This window comes from Lepidochelys olivacea (assembly GCF_965140295.1).
Source record: "Lepidochelys olivacea isolate rLepOli2 genome assembly, chromosome: 1".
NCBI classification, from domain to species: Eukaryota; Metazoa; Chordata; order Testudines; family Cheloniidae; genus Lepidochelys; species Lepidochelys olivacea.
In genome coordinates, this window is record NC_140411.1 from 109771055 (window position 1) to 109791847 (window position 20793).

The 20793-nt window shown below is 41.2% G+C and overlaps 1 protein-coding gene across 2 annotated transcripts in view; it reads right to left on the reverse strand.

Moving 5' to 3' along the window:
* Window positions 1-20793, reverse strand: part of COL4A1 (collagen type IV alpha 1 chain) — a 209249-nt gene that overhangs the window by 34506 nt on the left and 153950 nt on the right. For both annotated transcript variants that reach the window (XM_084610506.1, XM_084610507.1), the window contains exons 22-34: window positions 18735-18830; window positions 15228-15311; window positions 13711-13781; window positions 11455-11646; window positions 9855-10023; window positions 8786-8878; window positions 8571-8675; window positions 6668-6765; window positions 6291-6441; window positions 5781-5894; window positions 5163-5330; window positions 3751-3840; window positions 1379-1531 (exon numbers count right to left, since the gene is read on the reverse strand). In XM_084610506.1, the coding sequence (XP_084466632.1) occupies window positions 1379-1531; window positions 3751-3840; window positions 5163-5330; window positions 5781-5894; window positions 6291-6441; window positions 6668-6765; window positions 8571-8675; window positions 8786-8878; window positions 9855-10023; window positions 11455-11646; window positions 13711-13781; window positions 15228-15311; window positions 18735-18830 (1584 nt within the window). The remainder of the gene's footprint in view (window positions 1-1378; window positions 1532-3750; window positions 3841-5162; window positions 5331-5780; window positions 5895-6290; window positions 6442-6667; window positions 6766-8570; window positions 8676-8785; window positions 8879-9854; window positions 10024-11454; window positions 11647-13710; window positions 13782-15227; window positions 15312-18734; window positions 18831-20793) is intronic.

Consider the following 20793-nt stretch of genomic DNA (forward strand, 5'->3'; position numbering starts at 1 on the left):
TTGTAACACATGTAGCAAGGTATATCTTGAAAAAAAGCATGAAAAGAAACATAATACATTCAGAATGGATAAATGTATTTGAGACATCTAGAAAGCTAGTATTCTATTATTAATTATGTTAATGTGTAATGAGACTCCAGACAGTGTCAGGTTGCAATGTGAATGACTGAGGTGACTATTTTGCTGTCTAAGCAGGTAACTGAGGGGGTCTGTCTGTGAACAAGAGGCTGCCTGAGTGACCCCTGTGTTGGCTCAAATGTGAAAGCCCCTGCTACCTTGAGTTACCTAACTTTAGACCTTTGTCTAAGAGCCCCCTTATGCTATTGTCCATATATAAGTGGGGTGTCTCTGCTTCTAAGCCATGACCACTAACCTGTGCACCATCCTGTGCACTATCCTGTGCACCATCTTTGCAAGACACAAAATGAAAACAGTTCCAAAGGAACTGACAATCTTAGAGAGAAACGGAGAAGACAGCACATACAGAGAAACCCAGGGGAAAGGCGGCAAAGAGTCTTATGGTACCTTATAGACTAACAGATGTATTGCAGCATAAGCTTTCACATATTTATACCTGCCTCTGGAAATTTCCACTACATGCATCCGACGCAGTGGGTATTCACCCACGAAAGCTCATGCTCCAATACGTCTGTTAGTCTATAAGGTGCCACAGGACTCTGACGCTTTTACAGATCTAGAATAACACGGCTACCCCTCTGATACCAGAGGAAAGGGTCACTCTGAATTAAATATTTTTACCTTTATATTTTGTTAGTTGATTCACTTCTTGTTAGTATCGTACAATAAATTAGTCTTAATGAGGAATCTGGGTGCTGGAGAGTAGCTACTGAAATTTTTAAAACAAGCAGCTTTGTTGAAAAATGGCTTTTGTTTGAAATTGAATTTTTTCAATGAACATTGTTGAAAGATTTCGTTATTAAAAGAAAAATGGTGCCTTTTACCCAACTGAAAAGGTTAATGAAAAGGTCATTGAAAGTCTTAATTTACCAAAAAATGGATTAGTGTTAAAACCAAAAATGTCAATAATCATTTTGATAATAATTTTTATAAAAAAGTAAACAAAAATGAAAAAGATGCATAGGGACGAGTGCGGGGAGACCAGCCATTAGGCCACATCAGGATATGCTTACAGGGGCGGGTGTGGGAACTTGAGTGGCGAGGTACCAACACCCCACGCACCCCTGCCACAAAGGGGTGCTGCGGTGCCAGACCCGTCACAGTGAAGCTCCTAGATTTTGATTTTTGAAAGCTGGCTTTCTAAAACCAAGATGTAACAGAGGACAAACACTAAGCATCACCTTTAATACATAAATAGATAAAGATTGGTACTTATCCAAATGTAAAGATTAAAGGTTACCTTTTTCTCCTGGGTCTCCCTTTTGACCTTTCATATTTTCCATGTCCGTTATCTTTATGGTTCCTGGTTCTCCTGGTAGACCTACTTCACCTTTACTCCCTTTGAGACCAGGATCACCTCGTGGCCCTGACGTACCCGGAAAACCTGGAGTACCTGCAGTGAGAGAATACCAGAATACCACAGTAATGTATGATGTGTGACAGATATATACAAAACAAAGTAATTACTAATTCAAACTGTGAGCTAAGTGTACCAAGGTCAGAAGAGTCTGATTTACCTCCACAGGGAAAGGATGGGGCATTTTTTACTCCATGTTCCCATGTGTTGCATGGGAGGCTGAGTTCTGCCAACCAGAAAGCTGCTTTAATTTATGACCAGGGCTCCACAACAGCCCTGCCTAAGGAAGTGGCCCAGGAGGATATTTAAATCACTGCACCTTTCAGGTGGTATGGCCCTCCCACTTTTTCACCTACCTTGTCCCTGCAGAATGGGGTTGGGGTTGGAAGGAAGCTTCTGGTATTGTCATTCCCTATCCTACCTCCTCCATCAGATACAATGTGTCCAATTTTCAAATGGGAGCACCTTATAGTAATACCCCTGTGAAAAAGTCTTATAGAATTTAATGACAATCTTTCTACAGTTCTTTTTTTTAAACCCACCTAGGCAAATTTAATGATAGAATCCTATGGGATGGCTAGAAAAACCTATAGGAGGGATTTAACTCTCCTTTAAATTCCATATTTTTTGGAGTAATTTCTATTGAATCCTCCCTGATCTGGCTGGTACTTAACCTGCTCTTGCATGGAAAAAAACCTTTGGCTTAGTGCATCCTATTCTTGGTGTCCAGCTTTGCTAACAAGGCCACTCAAATCAAAACAACATACACTTCAGTCCACACCTACTCCCCAGACGTGGCTATTTCCAAGGCCTTGTCTTCACTAGGAAAATAAAAGATGTATTTTTAACATGTTAAAATCGTAGTGTAGCCAAGACCGTTGCATTTTTAATATGTGTTAGCTAGTCATGGTAAACTGTAGTGGTGGAGTCTGTTTTATCTTGACCTGTTAACACACGTCAAAAATACAAAAAGAAAAGGAGTACTTGTGGCACCTTAGAGACTAACCAATTTATTAGAGCATAAGCTTTCGTGAGCTACAGCTCACTTCATCAGATGCATATCGTGTCACGATATGCATCTGATGAAGTGAGCTGTAGCTCACGAAAGCTTATGCTCTAATAAATTGGTTAGTCTCTAAGGTGCCACAAGTACTCCTTTTCTTTTTGCGAATACAGACTAACACGGCTGTTACTCTGAAACCTGTCAAAAATACACTTATTTTATGAGTGTGGTCACACTCTGGGGTTCCTTCTTTAGGAATTCTCAGCCCCAGCCTCTGGCTCCCACCTGCCTTTTATCAAGGGTGGAGTTAATGAGCCTTGTCTTCAACAGTGAGTCAGCAGGAACCAATCAGCAGCTCCCTGCAGGGTTCTAACACCTGCTAACAGGGTGGGGGTAAAACCAGACTCCTGCCACTTTTTACAAATTTAAAACTTCTTTAAAACCTATTCATTTATTGTGGAGTTTTACATAAAGGTATAGGGCATCTACCCCATAAATAGATGCTCAGACTGATGCATATTCATGCTGAGGTGCCAATTTAAGTATTTTGGGACAGGAATGGCCTATTAAGGTTGAAACTGAGCTTAGTAAATGTGTCTATGATACATTTAGAATCCGTGCTCTCAGTGCAGGGGCAATGGAGTCTTCCTAAAAGTGGGGGAGAGGGTGTACAAGGGCCCACCCCCCCCCAGTGAAGCTGGAGCCTGGCCAGGGAGCCTGGGTCCCTCCACTGCCTGGGGGGGGGCCGAGATCAGCCCCCAGCCTTTTCCTTGCCTCCCAGACACCCCACCCAGGGCAGGTGCAGGGTCTGTGGCTCCCCACAGCTGCCTGTGCAGCTCTTACCCTGACCTGGCTCCAGCTTCTGGCCTGGTTGTGGGGCGGGGCTTGGGGGGAGGAGGAGGGGCAGGGGACCAGGCCCCGGGTGTAAAGGAGACGGGCCAGGCCTGTCAACTTTCAAAAAGTGGGACAGCCAATGCCCCTTGCCCGCACCAGTTCTGGTGCCCCTGGCTCAGTGTTTTTTGCTCTAATGACTATACCTTATCTTAGATAAAAGTTTTAAACTTGCATTAACTTTGTAAATATGCTAAGCAGGAACTCAATCCAACATGCAGATCCTGACTCCAATATTCTGTCCTCCTGGAACATCCAAACCCATAGTGGATTTTTAAAATGACTTCAGTTTCACATTCTCATCGGAGGCAATCTCTCTTAATGATTTCTCGCTAGATCTTCATTTGTCAAAAATTCCTACCTTTTTCACCCCGTAATCCTGGATTTCCTAGTGGCCCGGGAGAACCTGGGATTCCAGGGGTCCCCATAACTCCCATTTCTCCTTTGATGCCTGAAATCAAAGCAAAATAATATTTAATAGAAATGTAATTGACTAAAATAAGTAACAGAAATTGAATGACTTACTGCCTGTATTACATTAGGAACTGAACTCTTGGGGGGGGGGGAGAGAAATCAAATGGGATGAACTAATTTAAAAAAACAAATTATTAAACAATTGTATAGTCTTATATAATCTATATTGTCTCAACTTTATATTCCATTACCTATTGTGTTTGTCACCCTTTATCTTAATACATATGTAAAAAAATAAATTTGTACTGTCAGTGATTATATTAATCATTAATAAAAAATAGTAAGTAATATGTCTAGTAAACAATATATGTTCCTTTTGTCTCAGAAAACAAAACATAATCATCCAAATATAATCTCTTAACAAATGCTATTTTTATATATATATATAAATACATATACATATATATGTATTACAAAATAATTTGGTCAAGAAATGCAGTTGGATTTTTTTAAAATTGTTAGCACAGGATTCCCACAATCTTTTATTGTATTTTATTTTCAAACTTATGACTGGTCCCACTCGAAATATTTAAATCCAGTCCATCCCACCCAAAATAAGCTAACCGAGAACTATGGGCTCTGTCCTGTCAGTTTGTTTGCCAGGTGTGTTTTATATATAATATCATATACATAGCAAGCCCAGTTGGCTGTTAAATGAGTTTGTAGTGAGGCAGATAAATTAGTAACCACTCAGAACCAAACTGATAGAGAAAGAAACAGTAAAAAATAGATGAAAAGTAGAGAATCAAGATCAATCCAAAATAGAGACAATTCCTTAAAATTCCAAAGTAATGAGATGGAGGGTCAGATGCTAGTCTCAGCTGCAATTACAATACAATTGCTCCAGGTTAATACTTGTTTTATTGAGATCAAACACTGCCTAAACATCAGGGATGAGTCTCACAGAAGAACAGCAGTAGCTTTTGTTTTTTAAAGCTGGATCCTTAGCCACAATTTAAGGGCTTGACCTTGAAAGCTATCTAGGTCTGATCTACCAGAACACTTAAGGAGATGCTTAGAGTTAAGCATCTCCTTAAGTGTTTTGCTGGATCAGAGCCTGAGTACTCAGCATCTTCCGGGATCAAACCCTAACTGCAATGATAGGCATACAACTAAGTGGCATAATGACACAGAATTGCACACAACTATGATTTAATAAAAAAGATAGATACCGTTTTCTCCACAGCCTATTCTTAATTTGTTTTGCTTAATTAAAAAACAGATCATTAACTTACTATTGGTATTTGAAACAGTCAAAAAAACCCAAATGATTAATTTTCTGAAAGCAAAAATGCATACCTGGAAAGCCTGAAAGTCCACCTTTTCCTTGTTGACCAGGTACGCCAGGTAAACCTACCAGACCTGGTAGCCCACTCTGGCCAGGGCTACCCTTATCTCCTTTTGGTCCTGGCATATCTAGTCCTGGGAGACCTGGGTAGCCCCTCTCTCCCTTTGTTCCAGGAAGTCCTACAGGGAAAAAAACCCAACTCTTAATAGAGCACATACGACTTTATTAATTAGATTACAGTATAAAGTACAAATGTTCTGTAAATTGTGCATCTTGCAGAAAACCAAGCACATTTCTTTATTAGCAGAGGAAAACAAAGTGAAAAAATCGTCATAATCTAAGTGCTTTTGCAATCTTATCCATTTCTATTTTTAATCTGCAACATCAGCTGGTACATGCAGCCTTCAGAGATTTAGTGAGGAAGCTGTGCATCAACCATCCGTTTTAGGTCACAGAGATGAAGCCTGATGACATTCTCATTTTCTAAAGATTCTTATCCACAGAGTTTACATTTTTAAAAGGCTGGAAAATATTATAAAAGCGGCCTACCACTTTCCCCCATATTAATGCCCATAAGATCCATAAAATCGATTCCAGATATAAATGAAAAAGGAAGAATTTTGTATCACCTGTTGGTCCCTGTGGCCCTTGTTCTCCTGCAGGTCCAGGGGGCCCCACAGGGCCTATTCCTGGCACACCTGGGGCACCTTGTGAACCTGGTAATCCATCTGAACCTGGGTCACCTACAGGGAAAAATAAAGCATAAGTCAATTATTTTGCCATATTACTTTTTTAGCTTGCTTGGTGCAGATAGTAGATCGACACTTTGAGTGACATTCACACACCACTCTTCCCCTCGCCCCGTGCAAAGGGCCGGCAGAAGGCATCATTTAAGTCATTAGTGTTGACTCCATGGCTGTTCCAAAAGCAATGGGAAGAGGAAGGCCTGCACAGCCAGGTGGGCAGGAAGGAGGCAGAGAGGGAAGGGAAATGGACATTATATCTGGAAGTTTAAGTGGTGCACAGGTCTTTTGCTGGCTTTCTGCCTATGTGTGAATTTCAACCATTAAGATTTATTTTTAAAGTGTAAAAAAAAAAAATGTTACTAATACTGAGCTGTAACGGATTTTTTTAATTACCTTGGATTCCTGGCTGACCAGGTACACCTGGAAATCCTTGCTCTCCTCGTAAGCCAGGCAAACCAGCATTTCCTTTTTCTCCAGGGAAGCCTGCTGGACCCTGTAGCCCTGGTAATCCTTTAGGACCCGGGAGGCCCACTCCAGGGTCACCCTTAAGGTGCAAATAATATACATTAGGAGTCAATATACAATAAATTAAGTGTTCTAAATTAAGCACTTCGGACGCAGAACATCACACTGGTCTTCTCTGTACATATGCTAAGTTACTCCAGATGAGGAGTTGGCCTACTATACTTTTCTTAGTACCAGCAACAGCTCTGTATTGTTGATCACACAAATAGTAATTGAAAACAACAACGTAAACTGCAAACACTCACTTTTTGACCAGGTAAACCCGGTGTGCCTGGTAAACCATCAAAGCCAGGACGCCCTTGAGCCCCTGGCTGACCTGTTGTGCCAGGCTGACCTGGGAAACCTACAAAACAAACACACATAATCAGGGTCTCAGTAAGTTAACCCTAAAGTTTCTTCTGCCTTTTAAAATGAACTATTCACACTCACATAGAGAGATATTAAACAGGGTCAAGTCGATCTCCTCAAATGCCAAACTTGTAAGGAGCTGAGCACCTCTTGAGAGGGGCTGTGCACTCCCAAATCTCAATGACTTCAATAGAATTTAGGGTGCTCAGCACCTGCAGGATTTCATCTTGGGTGAATGAAGTAATATATGTATTTAATGACTGATGTTAAATTAATATTTGCACAGATTCACCTCATTTAGAAAAAACATTCCTTCTTTAAAGGAAAGAATGCATTCTAGAAAGCTTTCTGAACATCATTTAAAGTAGACCTCACAGAGAACTAGTATGCTTTGCATAATCATAAATGCATCTCCTTTTCCACGCAAAAAGCTAGATTCAGCTTTGATGCTCCGCCCCTGTCAAGGGGTGGTGCATAGCTGTGCTGCCCCAGGAGAAATTCAGGGAAGGAGTTGCAACTATGAGACATAATTCATTTCTTGCTCCTTACTCCGAGGGTAAAGCAATCTACTGCAGCCCTTTACTGGATGCAACTTATTTCCTCACTTCTAGATCCACTAATTGATGAGTTAGACGTGGGTGGAACGAAAGTCCTGCTCATTCCCCTCCCCTTTAGAACTTCTGTGAGGCTGGCAGACCAGATGCCAGCTCACGCCACTTATAATACCTCTATCCTATGTTATAAGATAATATTTGAGTGTTTGCTCTGAAGCTGTAAACCCCCACAGACAGGAGAGAAGCATTACCAAGTGTGAAATGCTGGTTTACCATAGGAGGTGTTATCTCCTGCCCAACAAAAGAAGGTCCATAGACACCAGACAAACCATTGTGGAACATCAGAGGACAAAATACTTGGTTAATTGATCCTCCCCTGTCCTCTCCCCCTCTATGAAGCAGAGACAGCTTGAACTCTGGGGGAAGGGAACAAAAATCCCTGACAAGAAGAAACTGGATCACTATGCTGCTTGGACTTTGAGAGGACAAGATTTCTAAGCATAAGCAAGGGATCCCGAGCCATTTAGCCTGGGTTAGCCCAAAAGACACACAGAGGATGCTTATTATAGAAGTTTCTATCATCTTTTGGAACCTAAGCATGTAAGTCACTTGTGTGTGTATGGTTGTTTGCTTTAACTTTGTAAATAACTCTCTCATTTCTTTTTCTTAGCTAATAAACCTTTATTAAATGTATTATAGGATTGGCTACAGGTGTTGTCTTTTGTGTGAGATCTAACATGCAATTGACCTGGGCTAAGTGACCAGTCCTTTGGGACTGGGAATAAACTGAACATTGTTGTGATTTTTGGGATAACGGACCATCTATCACAAAGGCAAGTGAAATCTGAGTATAGAACTCACAACGAATTTGGGGTTTGTGCCCTGCTTCTTCGCACTCTGCCCTGAGGTTGGTTCTCATGCCCTTAAGTCACTCCAGATAGCCTGACAACTCCTTCCAGCTCATCTGCTAGTCACATAACAGATATGCAGCTTGGATTCACAATAAAGTGAGCAATAATGCAAATGCACATGGGGATTTGAGGAAAGGGGGGTTACTTGCCATTACTCCCTACCCTGGCTTCACAATGCTGGGTCACAATCCAGCCCTGAAAGAGTGAGGGCAGTGCTATGAAGTATATCTTCCATATGTTAGATGAGAAAACCAAAATACGAATATTTAGTCCTCACTCTTAACTAAGAGACAGACATATATGGCCAAGGACTTGTTGCTGTGTAGTTTTCTTACCTTTAGGGCCAGGAGGCCCAGGGAATCCTATTCCTGGCTGCCCAACAGCACCTTTTTCTCCTGGAAGTCCAGGTTTTCCTGGAAACCCAGGATCCCCCCTGTCACCTTTGAAAACAAGACAGACATAGTACATTAAGCACTTATGCAAAAAACAGCTTTGTGGGGTAGGAAATCCTTTACTAGCAACAGAGAGAAAATACAAGAGATAATTATACCTTGGACTCCAGAGAAGCCAGGTGGCCCTGGGAGACCATCTGACCCTGGGGGACCAGGCAGAGGAATGACTTGTCCTGCTTCACCCTTTGGCCCTAGGAAGGTAAAGATGATGAATCCATACTTACAAATAAAAAGGCAAATGTATTAGTACACAAGGGGGTGTATATATTCTGAGGTACTAGAGATGCCCATTGGTTTTTGTTTTCCTGTTTTTACTACTCATTTCTAGTGCACTAACTGGAAGATGAAAAAGGCCAAAGCATGAAAAAAATGTATGAAACCTAAAGAATTCTGGCTGTCATTTTGACTGCCACAAATCTGTATCTGCCATGTGAACTCACCAAGACCCACTGACACAGGTGCACCAGTCCCAAAGGGCTAGATTGTTACTTAAATGACATGCCAGTGGAAAGGAGTAAAGGGTATGTGTGTGTACAAAATACCCTTACAAAGCTGTGTGGGTTAATCAGATATTGGTTTTGGGCACATAAGTGGGTGCAGAGTACATGGGAAATGGGCAGATGCTTGGCTACATGTATCCTTACTCTCAGGCCATTGAGATTCTGACACCCTTACTCACATGGAATAGTCCTGGTAACTACAGTAGGATTTCCTGTGAGTGAGGGTATCAAGGTACGGACCAGCCACAAATTACTACCCCTCAGGATCAAGAGGGAGCAGGACAGGAATAGTAACTCCACAGGGTGAGGATCACGACCCTTCCTGGGACTTCTTCTGGAGTGGGGCAGTTTATGCAGTAACCCTTCCACAGGCCTGTGTCCAGTGTCTGATAGCATAAGTCAGATACATTTCTTACCTCTGAAAGGATGGGGTTAAATTTGTGGAGTGGGAAGAGTAATGTTAACACAAAAGGGACTAATGATCTCCCTGCTTTGTTCTGGGAGACTCTGTAAGGAAACTATCTGTAAACATTCAGGGCTGCAAAATACACTGTAAAGAACAAATGCTGATGACCTAATAGGTCTCATCTACCTCAATTTCCTATGACACATGTATCTGTTGAAGAGAAAACATCAATTTCCCCCCTCTCAGTATTTAGAGTGTTACCTGGGCGGCCTGGTACACCTGGGTTTCCTGGAAAGCCTTTATCTCCTTTGTCACCAGCTGGCCCAGCAGGTCCTACCCCTGGAAGACCAGGCTGGCCTCTTTCACCACGTACCCCAGGAAATCCACTTGAGCCAGGGGGACCACGTTCTCCTTTCAGCCCAATTGTACCCTAAGTTTAGGAAGAAAGCAGTAACATTTACAGTACCTCTCACACTGATAATGCCTTACAAGTGATCTAAAAAGCTTACTGGTCTTCGTCAGATTCATCTATGATTTTATGGCTTCTAGACTGGATTCACTGCAATGTACTCTTTGGCCCCCAGTTTGCATCACTGAAGCCAATGGACATTTTACCACTGACTGCATTAGAAGCAGGATTGGGTCTCATACGGAAGAGCACTTGGAAGTTACACCTGTTGCAGAATGCAGTGAAGGGGCCATTTAATGACCAGTTCTCTGATGAATACACCAACATTTCCAACTAGGATTTAAATTGCTGAATGTTGACTTATACAGTCCCAGAATCAGCACCACAAAATAGTAACTGACTTCAAGGAAGTATCTGGATTTTAGAAATAAAAAACCCGAGAATTTCAGAAATACAGAATTCCAATTTTTTGGGTGATTTCTATTATTTAAAACAGGAAATTGTAGCAAGAAAGGTGAATCCAGTTTAGAGTTCTGTGCTAAATGCCTCAAATAGAAAGCATAAGTGCGGCATTCAGAAACATTTTTCCTCTTTCAGGTTCTCTGAAATTACAGTTTGCTGGTTCTTACTCTATAAGATACCTCAGAATAGAGACAGTACAGAACAGGATCCAACAACCTGTCCATCAGGTGCATTTATGAGACAAAACAGGTAAGCTTAAAGTAAATTATATGCCAAATGCCCCTGACAGATATTTTCTAAAAGGCAAGAAATATGGCACTCAAGTTTCCCAAAACTGCAGTGACAAATCTAACTACAGATAAGAAGAACATTCCTTGAACAATGGGCTAGATTCTGACTATCAGCAGAGCCCTCACCAAAGTATTGCAGGTAAGCTGCACCTGCCCAGGATAAGCCCTGAGAGACACTGTGACTCAGAGACACATCTCTGCATCACAGCGCCTCCCCTGCTTTCTCCTTGATCCCGGGAGTAGTAATTTATTGCTGGTCTACAACTACCCCCGTGATCTTGCCAGCAATTTTCTGGGGAGGGGAAAAATGAACCAGCTCTGCCCATTCACCACAGTTCTGGGGAGAAAGCAATATAGGGCAAGTAGGTCTGGTTATTCCCAGGCACCAGGCCACATCATCTAAGTAAGCCTTACTTATTCCTATAGCATATACTCAGAGCCCGAATGTAGCTCAGTGACCCTACTGTCATGCAAACATTCTTAGCTGTTTAGTAGTAAGGGCCTCATTCTTACACCCTTACTCCTCAGCAGTCCCACTGAAATCCTCTGCTGAGGAGTAGGGTTCTACTCAAATGAGTCAGCGTGTGAGAATTTGGCCCAAAGAATGAGACAAGTAAACATAAATTGCATATTATATAACAACTACATATAATTAGTGAGCCAGAAGATAGCATGCAAAAATATAGACACACACACATACCGATGCCCCTTTAGGGCCCTGGAGACCTGGCAAGCCATCTCTCCCTGGCCTTCCTTCTCTTCCAGGAACACCTGGTTGCCCAGGGAATCCAGGATCTCCTTTATCACCTTTTAGATTAGAATCAAAGTAAATGTCTCCGGGCTCTCCCTTTGCTCCTGGGCTACCAATCAGTCCTGGCACACCTGGAGAACCCTGAAATTATACACAATTCCAGCACCATTCAAAGCCTTTTTAATGCTTTCTTTTTCCCAGCCAAAAAAGAAAAAAAATCTTCAAGTGTAAAGAAAAAAACCCTAACATTCATCCCAGACACTGAACAGTAAGCAAAAAGAGTGGATTTGCCAGGACAGAGAATGTGAATTAACTGATAATGGCCTCATAACAGAAACTTTTCTTTCTTGGTCTCCTTACTTCTTTTACCAGTTTTCTAATTGTGAATGTTTGTATTAATTGTTTGAATAGGAACTAAAGGCCATGTTATGGAAAATGGTACTCTACTTGTTCATATATTGACCATAAGGATTCAGAGTTCACCTTTTTATAAGGCCTCAATGTCAAGATAATTTGGTCATTCTTAATATAGCCGTTTCTCCAGTTATGGTTTGATAACAAGCATATTATGATTTTGTTTTATATGTAACCAATTGTTTCTAATACGTCTACCTACTTGCTATTACTTGAATCTCTGTTCTTTGTTAAATAAGCTAACACTTGTTTTCACTATAAACAAATCTAAGTGCTGTGAGTTGAGCAGAGTGGTGATCCTGAGGTGAAACTGGTAAACTGGGGTATGCTATTCCTTTGGGAGTAGCAAATTTGTGAATTCTGTGTGTGTCCAGTGGACCAGGGGCTGGTCACTCCAGGAGGACGCTCGGAGGGCTCGACGATTGGAGCTTGCCTATCACTAACCTGCAGAGAGAGAGTGGGGCCTGTGTATGCCTGGAGGAGAGTGCTTGTGTTGCCCATGACTGGTGGGGTTGGGAAGCTGACACTCAGGAGGCAAAGGCAAGGCTTCCTCATGCTAAGGGCAGATTGTAGCAAGGTGCCTTATAACCTTGAGTACCCCTGGGAAGCATCACAGGAGAATTTTTTTTTGTTCTTGCTTAGAAGTCATTTCTCCTTCTCTTTCTTCCCCTAGATCAACAGGACTTCCCAGTCACAGAAAGGCCAAATCAAGAGCTTTTATCTGTCAATGCCAGATCCCAGAGCATTTTGTTTCTTTTTAATTTTCGTCTTTATTTTTAAAAAAATCAATGAACAAATATACAATATATTAAAAATCATTCTTAGCCCTGTAGTATTTACACACACACCCCCACACACACTTTTCTCGCAGTTCCTAACAGATTGTCTGCTAAATTCCATCTATCACTTATGTAAGTCTAGCTAATGAAACAAGAGTAAAGGCTAATTATCACATGATGAATGTTCCATTCTCCTTGTCTACCTTGTTTTATTTGAGCTATCCAAGGAAAATATAGTTCCTGAGATGAACAGCTTACAATTTAATGAACTAATTGTACTTAAAGGGCTTCCATCCATTCTTAGAGCTCCCTACATATTATCCTGAACCTATGTATAATTCTTTCATGGAAACATTTTCTCTAATTGAAAAAGAAAAATGAAAGGGTCCCAGTCACCAAGGAAGTGAAGCTGAGTGAAAACTTTAAACGGAAACTTCCTCTTGCTAATATATGCTGTGCTTCCACCCTTCAGGCCTGAACCAGCGTCCCTTCTAAATCAATAGGAATCTTTCCATTGGATTTAGTGGGTGGTGGATCAGGCATGGCCTCCAGCAATGTGAGCCTGCCAAGCTGGGCTCTCTCTAGCCTACCTAAGCTAAACTAAAAGCTAACTCACCAGCTGTTTAATGAATCTCTTTTAACTTTTCCAAGCAAAACAAAGTTAAAAACATCCAGGATACCAGCAAATCCTTGTTTGAAGAGAGGGGTGAAAGGAGACTAAAGGAGAAGGAAGAGATGTAAAGGTTTAGCAATATTCACAGTAAAAGCTTATGCTATGTTACTCAAGAAATGATTAAAAATAGTAGAGAATTCATTTTGCTATTTCCCCCCTCCCCCACAGATCCCATTTACATTACTGTAAATTAAACCACACTACTACCTAATTTATTTTAATACACACAACCAATCCTTTAGCACCAGTTAATGGGGCTACTACACAGTAGCACTGAGTGTCTCCTGTGACAAGCCTAACAGAAAATAAATATGAAACATTTGAAAAACATTTACTTACAGGAACCCCTTCAAGACCAGTGAGTCCAGGCATACCCCTATCTCCTTTGGCTCCTGGCTGTCCTGGAAAGCCTTAAAAAGAATATGAGAAAGAAAACAATATTTACTAGAGATACTTTTACATTATAGCTTACTGTGTTTTAGAGGCTCTGAGGTCCTTCTCAACTGGTGCCCAATTCTGCCCTCAGTTACACCCATGCGACTCTATTGAAATTAATGAAGTTGCCTGGGCATAACAGAGCTCAGGATCTAACCCAGTATATGTGTAAGAGGCCTGGAAAGAAGATACATAGCACACAACTCAATTACGTAAGTTGGGCAGCATGCTCTGAATCCAGCCCACTAATTGGAACTGCCATTTCCAGACTGCAATTCACTGAATCACCACAGAATTTTAATTCTGTTTCACCACCTCCCGAACACTGACACAGTACACATATATAATACAAAAGCATTGTTCACATGTACCTGTTTTCTGACAGACAGCAATTATTCTCCAGACTGATAATTTCTGTTTGGTAGCAGTAGTCAATACTGGAGACCAGGGATGCGTTTAGGGCTTAACACTAGGTCAGAGTAGATAAAAATGTGCAGAATAATTCCCCTGACACCTCTCTAGGGCTCTCATTACATATTGTTTGTAGAGCCGTCACTTTCTAGGTTTACAGAGGGATTTAAACAGAAAAGGTTCATTTTTATCCAGCAGCCCCTCTACCAAACTCAATTTCTTCCGGTGGCTGCCCATGCTACTACCAGAATTTGGCCCTAAAAATCAAAATTAACTGTAAAATCATAAATGGATATAAAACAGTATTTAAAATATTCCCAGGAATATAATAATCTGAAAACATGGGGGGAGGGTTAAAATCACTTTAAAGGCAAGCAATATATTTTTCAAGAAAAAATGGTTTTATTAAAATCATAGGTCCCGATACTACAAAAGGATCCTTTAAGCTATCTCAACATCATGATGCCCAAGGGATGGAAGAGAAAGTCTTACTCCCTCTGAGAAACCTAAGTTGCTGTGTCAGGGTCAACCATGATCTGGCCTTAATAACTCAATTCAGTATCAGATCTCAGCACAGTTCTGAGCATGTGCGATTTCTAGGTTGCAAATTTTAAAAGCAGGATGATTCTGGCTGAAGTCCTACTGAAAACCAGTCAGGTCCCCACCACCAAGAGAAAGATTAATGAAGAAAAAATACTACATATAGCTACTGGTTATTGACAAACCCTTTTCAAATTCAGATTGCCCTTTCATAATCCTTGGGAAAACAACATTTAGGTCAGGCTTTCAAAAGTGCTCAGAGTTGTCCGAGTTCTGCTCCTTTTGAAGTCAATAGTAAAACACTTGTTGATTTCAATGGAAGCATAGTTAGGCCACTACCGAGCATTACGGAAAATCCTGCTCTCTCATTATTTTCAGTAATGAGTCGATTAATGGAAAAATATTAATTTATGACACATCCGGATGCAAAGTTGTGATTCTGCTTTGTTTGTATAGCTTTTGGTTTTTACCTGGTGGACCCGGTGGCCCTTGTGGCCCGGGATGTCCAGGAAGCCCAGATACATCACACAAGGCACAACCATCACCTTTATCACCTGCAAAGATAAAAAAAGACTTAAGAAGACTACAAGCAGATCCTTTAAGAAGAAAACACCCTCCAGACATTGTATGTTGATTGAGAGAAAGTAAATTTGTTAGCTAAATGCTTAAATTAGATTTTATGAGCAAATTTATTTAAAGATTTTAATTGTCTTTTTAAAAAAACTTCAAATTCCTTTTGTGTGTGTGTGTGACAGTACTGATATGTAAAACTTTATTAGTGGGAAGGGGGAAAAGATAATCTGGCTGAAGAGGGAACAGACAAGAACTACTGTAGTATGTGCCAGATTAAAAAACAAAATTAGATAAGAGGGAAAAAATGGGGACTCTGGAACTCACATAGATTTTGTGGGTTTGGAAAAACAGTGACTGCAAAGAGACTTTGGGACCAAATTCTCTCCTGGTGTAAATGAGGGCAAACCAACTGATTTCAGTGGTGTTTTGCACATTTATACCAGCCCTGCTAAAATCAACAAAGACATACCCATTTACAGAGTTCAGCCCTTAGCTTTTCTCTGAACCCAAGCAAAGGAAAGGGCCAGGAGGAGGAAAATGTGGGATGCTTTGTTGCTTATTAGAAGGATAGGAGACCTGCTCTGCAAGAAAAGTAATGTTTTATCCTTGAGAGAGAAATGAATTTGGACATATCAATGGATTTGAGAAAGCAAGATCACTACGGATCAGTGGGCAAAGACAATTGGCATTGCAGACAGGGAAATGGAACTTGAAGGTCAATATATGTAAGAAAATTACAGTTGAGAAGAGCATTGAAATGGAGACTGTTTCTCAGCAAAGTGCTGCAGTCTTTCTAGTTTTCTATACTTCACCCTATAATATAACCACTGTACTACAGAATAAATAAAATCTTTATTTTCAATAGCTTTTGATGTTGTCACTTGAAAACACATTGGTTTTTTAGAAGTCTCCCTACTCAAGTCAGGCTGGGCACACCCAGCCACAATGGAACAAAAGCAGAAATCTCTAAAAGCAACATATTGGTAAAATAATGGATGAAGGAAAGTAGTAGACACAGCACTACAGAGGGTTTGGCCAAAAAGCCTGCCTCTAGGTGAGCTCAGCCTGAATATGATTGGCTGTTCGTGCTATACTGTGTGAGTCTGACTCACCAGTAAAAGGATACTTCTGTTAGAGCAGTTTTAAGTGGAATTTTTGTTTGTTCTTTAAAGAAACTGATTTGAGTTCAGCCTCTTGGCTTTCCAAAATGAAGCACATGTAAAGCTCTACAACTTTCACAATATACTGTGATTCTACCCCAATATAGTGAAAGAATTAACTTCTGTTTCATGACTGAGGACTGGATCCTGCAAGGTTTAAGTTCTCTCATTCCTGGGGGGAAAGCAGGAGAAGCTCAGCACCTTGCAGACCAGGCCTTTGGTCAACCAAACTCTGTGATTTAACAGCCTGTGCTAATTTAACACCCTGTGTAACCTTATCTATTTCAATAGGTTACATATGAATCAGTGCACAACCTGACATAATCTCCGGATTCGCTTTAGTATCTTTTAGTATTTTCCTAACATTAAAAAACATATTGGCCTAGCTTCACAAAGGTATTTAGGCAACTAAAGTCTGGGTTTAGGTGCCTAAGTCCCAGTTTTAGCATCCACTACGATTCACAACATTCCGGCTGAATCTAGTAGGTCCCTAAACTCACCCAGCACTTAAGGTTTTGCAGTAAAAAGTTCCCTTGGTGCCTATGTTTCTGCCTCAGGGCATACACACTGCTGCCTGCCTCTAGATGTTCAAGTGCTTATCTCCTGCCTAAGCCCCAGAGTGGTTTACAAACTGGGGAAGATAGGTGTACATCTGCCTAACTTGCATGCTGGGCCTGATGCAGGGGACACGGTAAGAAAGCTCATGCACAACCATGAGAATGACTCTATAGCCTGGTGGTTAGAGCACTCACCCAGAATGTAGGAGACCCAGGATCTGGTCCCCCTGCTCAAATGACTAATTATTTATCCACAATGGAACTGCTTCAACAGGAGAGACTGAGGCAGCACCACACAGCCCAAAGGTGAGTGCCTTTACCAGAGAGGTGGCAGATCCCTTTTCAAATCCCTTCTCCTCATGAGGTGAAGGGGGGACTTAAGCCAGAGGTTTCCGAGGTGAGGACCCTAACGAGGCTAAAAGTTACAAGGGAGGCCCTTCCCCCATCAGCCTGGCATCTTTTAAAAAAAAGAAAAAAAAAAAACACCATAGGCACCTACCTTCAAGAAAGGCCTCACAGCTGAGAATAGTTAGAAATGCTACCTCCCTGAAGCCTGGACTCACACACCTATCTCAGTGAGAAGGGTGAGGCTTAGCAAGCACCCCTCTTGTTGGCATCTCCTGTTGGTGAGCTCAGGCAGTTCCCCATCTAGCATAAATGCTTTTGCGGATCCCATCCTAAGGCGCCTAACTCTTCCCATTCATTGCATAGGAGCGTAGGCACATAAATCAGGCTTTGTGGATCACAGCATTGTTCCTGTGGTTTAACAGGAACCTAAAAATTAGGTGTCACAATGCTGAGCATCACAGTTCTTAAGTACCTTTGTGAATCTAGGCCATGGTCACTGCAAATTTTATATTTTGTATTTTTCAAACAAATTCATTTTTTAATAATTCTATAATTGCTTCCTAGCTCTTGACTATTATCCAATATCAGAGAAGGTTAGATGACTACCAAAAGGTGTTTCCCTAATGAATTTGTAAATCTGTAATCATTACATGTGGCCTCTTCTCCAATGCCTGCTTATTCACATTCTGCCTGCAAATGTTCCTATCTTGTTATTTAAGTCGTAGCTGGAGCCTAAGAAAACTACCAAGGATTTTATTAACATAAAGAATGTGCTATGTCAAGTCTTACTGAGTTTCACAAATCCTTACTATGCAATTTGGATGTAAATTCCTAGGTCTATCTCTAGGCTTTGTCTAATTCTTTTTTATTATTACTAAATGCTTCTATTACCATCTTTATATCAATTACTCACAAATCCACTTTCCATTTCTGATCTGGCTCTCTTCATCCACTTCTGCATCTCAGTCTCTCTCTCTCTAACTTCCCTCTACATCTTATAATCCACTTGAACAAGTAAAGCTGAACTTATTTTTCCACTGAAATCCTCCCATCCTTTACCACTATACGGCAGAGTGGAGGATATCTGAATTACAAACTGAAGTCAGCTTCATGTAACTTAATTCAACACCACCGTCCTCTCTTTCATTCAGACCTCTATCCTTGGAAACTCACATGGTTAAAGTTAAGCAGGTGCTTATGCACTTTTATGGATCAGGACTAGGGTGTTCAACACTTTGCAGAATCAAAGCCTTAATGACTACGCAAGATAGAAGATAGTGGAGAATCAGGACCATTGAATGGTCCAAATGAATGCAAGTAGCTCTTTAAACAATATTACCTTTATCTCCTCTCTCTCCTAAGAATCCAGGTTGTCCTTGGGGTCCAGGAAGACCTCGATCACCAGGTTCTCCAGGCTGACATTCCATGATTCCGTCTAAAATTGGAGTAAAATAATAAAGAACATTATTCTCCGAGTACAACTTTTCATAATAGTACAGTTCAAGTCAATGTCACTTCTCCATGGATTATTATGAACAATGGTGAAGTAGCTACAGGTTGATTGTGACCACGAAGAGGAGCAAGTTTACATATTTATTTGTCAGCTATTATGGAAATTAAGGGATAAAATCAATAGGGGTCTATAGAAATGTAATTAAGTTCTATAGATGTTACTCTAAAAATCTATGGAGTTATGGACAAGTGGCAGTCTCTCCATATTAAGGTTGCAAATAACTTCCATTTAAAAACCTGGGCTTTTGTTAGCTATAACTTTGGCTTAGAAAACTGATAATACTTTATTTAAAATAGAACATATTTTTACACTGGAGGCCAAGGAGGATGTTTCTGAAAAGTCTGAAAAAAGTTCACTAAACAGATTTTAGTTACGGTTACATTTAAAAATTTGAAATCTTCATTTTTGTCCTAGGTTTCTTTTGATCTTTCTAGATCAAAAGCAGCTTGTTAATAACCTTCCAAATTTTTCAGGTCATTAAATATCCCTAAAAACTCACATACTACACCGGACCCTCGCTAGAACGCGCATCTATATAGCGTGAATTCGCATATAATGCAATCGCAGCCATGGATCCCAAATTTAATTACTTTAACTGGAATTCATTTTAACGCGGTCCCCGCATTAATGCAATACCGCGCATGGATCCCAAATCCTGCATTCTAGCGAGGGTCCGGTGTATATATATTTGAAGAAAGCAGATGTTTTAGGGTCAGGAGTAAGAAAACAAGTGAAAAGGTTCACCGGAACCTCAGGTCTGAACACAAAAATAATGCTCCCTAGGTTGGGTTTTATTGCCGGGGTCCTGAGTCAATATAATTTGACATCATTTTGACTGAAGTCTCTAGCACTATACCCTATATTCATCCTAGTAATATTATTATTATGATATGATTATGATGAATTTTCTACAAGATGGATCTCACTGGAAAAAAGACGTGACTTACCTCTCGTAACTGTTGTTCTTTGAGATGTGTTGCTCATGTCCATTACAATTAGGTGTGCATGCATCGCGTGCACGGACGTTGGAAACTTTTTCCCTTAGCAGCTCCCGTTGGGACGGCAGAGGAGCCCCCTAAGTGGTGCCCTCATTGCGCTGTATATAGTACCCTGCCAGCCCAGCCCCCCTTAGGTTCCTTCTTGCCATTGACTCCGACAGAAGGGATGCGGGGTGGGTATTGCAATGGACGTAAACAACACATCTTGAAGAATAACAGTTACGAGAGGTAAGTAACCATCTTTTCTTCTTCGAGTGCTTGTTCATGTCCATTCCAATTAGGTGACTTCCAAACTGACCTTTGGAGGTGGGTAGGAGTCAAGGAATGATTGATTGGACGACAGCTCTGCCAACTGCTACATCATCTCTAGCCTGCTGCTTATGGCATAGTGGGCTGTGAACGTATGCACTGAAGACCAGGTAGCTGCTTTGCAGATTTCGTGGATGGGTATCTGCGCTAGAAAGGTGGTTGAAGACGCCTGCGCTCTCGTCGAATGGGCTGTGATTGCTGGAGCTGGGACCTTAGCCAACTCATAGCATGTGTGAATGCATTCTGTGATCCAGGACGAGATGCACGGAGAAGATACTGGAGGGCCCTTCATTCTATCGGCTATGGCCATGAACAGTTGGGTTGATGTGCGAAAAGGCCTCATGCGCTCTATGTAGAACGCTAAGGCTCTTCGAACATCTAGCGTGTGCAAGCTCTGCTGCTGTGGGCTCATGTGAGGCTTTGGAAAGAACACTGGCAGACAAATGTCCTGTCCCATGTAGAACTGGGAGACCACCTTGGGGGAGGAATTTAGGGTGCGGTCTAAGTTGCACCTTGTCCTTATGAAACACCATATAAGGGGGTTCAGAGGTGAGAGCCTTTAGTTCAGACACTGTCCT